Source organism: Macadamia integrifolia, chromosome 12, assembly GCF_013358625.1.
Source record: "Macadamia integrifolia cultivar HAES 741 chromosome 12, SCU_Mint_v3, whole genome shotgun sequence".
In the NCBI taxonomy this organism is placed as follows: Eukaryota; Viridiplantae; Streptophyta; class Magnoliopsida; order Proteales; family Proteaceae; genus Macadamia; species Macadamia integrifolia.
The window spans coordinates 773,557-778,549 of NC_056568.1; the positions used below are offsets into that span (position 1 = coordinate 773,557).

At 37.9% G+C, this 4,993-nt stretch overlaps 1 protein-coding gene across 1 annotated transcript in view; it reads left to right on the plus strand.

Annotated features, from left to right (window-relative positions):
• Window positions 1–335: 335 nt before the first annotated feature.
• The window catches only part of LOC122094690 (syntaxin-41-like), a 14,902-nt gene continuing 10,244 nt past the window's right edge, over window positions 336–4,993 (plus strand). Inside the window, exon 1 of the mRNA XM_042665286.1 lies at window positions 336–712. Coding sequence (XP_042521220.1) covers window positions 513–712 — 200 coding nt within the window. The 5' untranslated portion in view covers window positions 336–512. The remainder of the gene's footprint in view (window positions 713–4,993) is intronic.

Here is a 4,993-nt window from a genome sequence, read left to right on the forward strand (position 1 = left end):
CAACAAGATTACCTACGTTCTCGGTGAGATGAGATCCTGATTCACTGTCAATGGAGAATAGTATTATAGCGCTCGTCCTCACACCTCTCATTTGAACAAGACTGTGACCTCTAAACCCCACTATCGATAAATTAATTTTAATCTTGTATTTTCAAATCTAAACGTTTGAAACCTATAGCATTTGTTTTTCAGTTTACTGCCCTTTCCAAAACGTTCGACTTTTTTTCACCATTCCATTATATTTTTTCCATTTTAACTATGGTGGTCCGACCGTTCTAGTCGTGACTCCATTTCTCAACTCCTTGTGCCAAAGAAAAAAAACTCAATTTCTCAACTCCTAAGCTTTACGTCTTGGCTCTCACGGTGGGTGGTTTTCTTCCTTTGTTCCTTGTTGGACCGGATTTTTGAACTTTTGGTTCCAACGCATCTTCACTCTCTCCATTTCTGTAGCTGTGGGTTTTAAACTTTTGAATTCTGTTCGTGGATTTTCAATTTCGATTTGGGTTTTCGCGATGGCGACAAGGAATCGAAGTCCTCTGTATAGGAAGTACAGAGATTCTCTGAGGAGCGTTCGATCGCCAATTTCTTCTCAGTCGCCTTCTTCTTCTTCTCAAGCCTTGTCTGGTCCCGTAATCGAATTGGTGAGCATTTCTCTTCTGCATCCGAATCGGTCTTATACACCACTCAGTACCGAAGATCCAGGCGGTTCCAGGTACGATTTGGTATCTCTTTCTGAGATGCAGCAACCCTAACCTCGGATTTTCTTTTGATCTCATCAATTTATTTGTGGAATTGTGAGATCAGAATGCTGTTTATAGATTTGCTACGGTTCCGGGTTTATGGGGGATTTCTGTGTTTTCTGAGCTACGATAGTTATAATTGGAAGATGAACTGTGGATAAATTATTCTTAAACTTTCCTTTGGAATTTCTATTGCGCGACATCGGGCGTCAAAATGTCAAAATATATATGAACGTAATCACGGTGTGATGATGCTGATTCTGGTACCTCCAATTTCTTAGGAAGCGACGGGTGTAAAGAAAGAGAAAAAGGAATTTAGGAAGCGATTTTAAATTTGGTGGTAGTTGTTTATGGAATTTGACCAGATCTTTGGACTTTGGATATCGGTTCCCTGCAGAAAAAGAGTTATTTTTCATTTGATATTTTGGACTGTAGGTTGGATGGAGAGTCATGTGATTGAAAGTCACATTTTCGTTTTCATGATTTGTGATAGTCTAAGAGCTATACAGGGAATTGGTTTTGTGAAAGTCAGGTATAATCGAAGGTGAATTGGAAGAACTAATGGCAGCAGCTTTGAATGAGTCTTTACTGCTTTTGCATTGTCATTTTTGAGCTTATTCAAGTGACTATGCTGTCTATCATTTTTGAAATCTACTTGTTTCTTACCTGAATGAGGTGCTGGGTTGGGGGTGGGGGGGAGGGGGGGGAAGGGAGAAATGCGCTTTCTACATGAACTGCTCGCTCATAAGATCCCAAATTAGTCCTTTAGCCTTTTAGGAATGACAGCTGAATTTGGATTTAAACAAAATAAATAAATAAAATATTGGATTGAAATTTTCTGGGGATTCAATTGGTTTTAACAAAAATAAAAGACCCTTGTTGTTGAGGGAACTGATCAGAACTCTTTGGTTGTAATCCTTCTAAATATCTACATGTTGGATCGCTTCGGTAACCATGCGGAATTTAAATAGGAATTGAGAAGTAGCTGCTAGGAGGTGGGTTTTCTCTCACCTTTCTGTTGTTTTATTTTACATTTTGTGGTTACCAACTGATAAGACCTGTGGTTCTTATTTTTTGTTCGATAGGTAGGGCCCCAAGGAGAGTTGAACTCATGACCTCTTTGTTGTGAGTTGTTGGTTCATGGCAACTGAGCTACCCCTTGGGGTAAGACTTGTGGTTCTTAAATATTGGTGTATGATATGGGTGGTTATCAGGAGAGGATGCACAAGACACAGAGATGGAGTTTTTGAATCTGCTAGGGATTTGTGGTGTGGCAGCAGTAGTGACAGTCAACTACCTTGTTCATGTGATGCAATAGTGCAGCTACACATTGCTATCCTCAAATCAATGAGAGGCTATTCATTTGAAAAAAGAAAAAAAAAATTATTTTTCTTAGGGAGAGAGGGTCAGAATGGTAATGAGGACGTGCAATTTTCAAATCCCTTGAGAAGGCTATCAAACCTTCTGGTGTACATTTAGTGCAAGATGGGATCAACATTTTCCAGCATTTTTATGACGATCATGATGTTAAGGATGTAAACATTCTCTTTTGGTTCTATGTATGCTTTGGAAAGCATTGTTATTAATTATGACAGTTAGGTTACTACTGGATGAGCAGTTGTTGGAATTTATGATGGACTACCATTGTCTATAGTGTGATTGTCAAACGACTTCTCAATAGTAGTTCCACATTAACTGCATTTGGATCTTTTGAGATATGTGAGCTTCGAGGTTTATGTATTTCATTGTACAGTGATCTAGGTGACAATGACTACCTTTTAGGAGAGGTGGGATAACAGAGTTGGGATCACTTAATATGAGGAGGCATTGGCTGGAGAAAAAAACCATATACATGCACTGGAAAAAGTATCTTAATGGTCTTGTTCATTAATATAGTAGGGTATTTTAATCTCCCTTAATCCTAAAGTATTTTAAAATCTGATAAAAATAATCGCTGGCCAAACTGCAATTCAGAAATGGTTTGTGATTGTGCAAAACTCTGATCAGCCGAGGCAGATGACTTAATCGGTGAAATCTCTCATCACCCATCTTTCACGAGAAATTGGTGATGGCATGGGCTACCTTGTTTTGAGCCTGCTTCCAGTGCCTGAAAAAGCAAGCAATGAACTAGAAGGAAGAGCAACACAATCTGTAGAGATGCATGGAATTTCACAATACTAAACTCAGCCTTATCCCAACTAAATGGGGTAGGCTCCATGTATCCTTTTTCTCCAATCAACTCTACTCAAAGCCATACTTTTTACAAGTCCTAAGCTATGCATGTCTTTCTTCACCACTTCTCCTAGACATTTTAGGTCTAAACCTAACTCTTTTAGCTCCTTCAATCTAAATCAAATCACCCCTCTGTACTTGAGAGCTCAAATGTTTGTTGTTGCCCATTTCCATGCCACCTCAAACAACTTTCTCGCAACTTATCATGTATTAGATTTGGAGTTACTCCAAAATTAGCTCTAATTTGTTCATTCCTTATTTTATCTTTTCTAGTTTTACCACTCATCCATTTCAACATCCTAATTTCAGCTACACTAAGTTTGTTTGTATGTTGTTTCTTCACTACCGAACATTCAGCTCCATACAATTTTTGGTCTTTTAACTGTCCTAGAAAAATATCCTTTGAGTTTTAGAGGAATACGCTGATCACAACAATCCAAACACATCCTTCCACTTCATCCACCTTGATTTTCACAATGCAGTAGATAAATCCACGAGTGCCTTTACAATTTCTAGGAATCAGATTCCACAGCAAACTTTATTAAGTTGGGGCTATGAATACAAACACATCTAACATCCTCTGCTTCTGCCCTTGTGGAGAAGAGCCCCTATCCACCTTGATTTTTTGCTGCCAAGAATGTTCTAGAGTTGTTTTTTATGTAACTTCCTTGCTGGGGCTTCCAATTAGATTTGCAACTGCATTATTGTTTAATTTAATAACATTTGGAGCTTCTTGAAGAAGGGGGGGGGTGACCAAGCAGCTTCGATGGGAGGGGTCCTAGAACTAATTGATCTGTTTAATTTTGGTTGTCATGTGACGTGTTTTTAAGAATGATTCTTCATGAAGGATTGAATTTGGATTTAGATGAGTTAGGATTTGAATTGGAGCGGCAATATCTCATAGGAGGGAACAAGCATTCGGTTGAACACTAAGACTGGAAAACTTGGCCAGGAATGAGCTTAAGAACCTTGTTGAATTTATGACTTGGTTATCGGTTTGTCACTCTTTCAAAAAATTGAAATAGAACTTCTGAATGAGAGATTGGTGCTGAAATCACAAATAGAATGTCTGATCATGAATTCTATGAGGGAAAGTATTGGCAATTGATATCAAAATAACACGTTAGGTCTTGTCTGGTCGGAAGTGCAATGGGTTAGATTTCGTTCTAACACCGGCGAACCCTCGAATCCACATGGTAAGGGAAACCCTATTTCTAGTTTTGGAAGAAGAGCAAATACGGCTGTTTTGATTCACCCTTACAGAAATTCCAAAGAGACCTTATATAGTTAGGTTAGCTTACAAGGATAGGTAGAAACGTAAAGACAGGAAACTAGAAAAAAACCCTAAATTGCACAACCAACCTTCATGGGCCCATTTGACTCCCTAAACGGATGAATTAGGTGAATCCACATGTCAGACTAAACTTCACTGCCATCATAGTTGTCACGGCGTCAAATCGATCCAAGGCGGTGGAGGGGTGGCTAATCGATTTGGCGATTAATCGCCCATTTTGGCGTTGCCATGGCGGTCAAATCGCCCGTGTGTCATTTTTTATTTTTTCTATTTCCTAAAATTATTTAATATGCTACTTTTTTATTTTTCCTATTTTTTAAAGTTATTTAGCATGCTACAAGCCTAGAATATATACCCTATGACATATAAAACAAACATTAAGTAACATCAAATCATCAAAAAAATCAGCATAACCATATCATGTCATCAAAAATCAACATAAATTATTGACTTATACAGTTATACATCAATTCATCACTCATCAACATAGTTGTCACGTGTGGCATAGGGACAAACAATCAAGGAGCATTCTTTTGATTACTAAATATAGGGGAAAATGAAGCTTGAAAGTAAAAAATCAACATGTACATCACACAAAAGTAAAAAGTAAAAGGCTAACCTGTGATTGAAGCTTGAAAGTAATGATTGGAAGTGAGTGAGCAACTTGAACAAAGTAAAAGGTATATATGTCAATATATCATATATGAATGACAGAATGAGAAATATA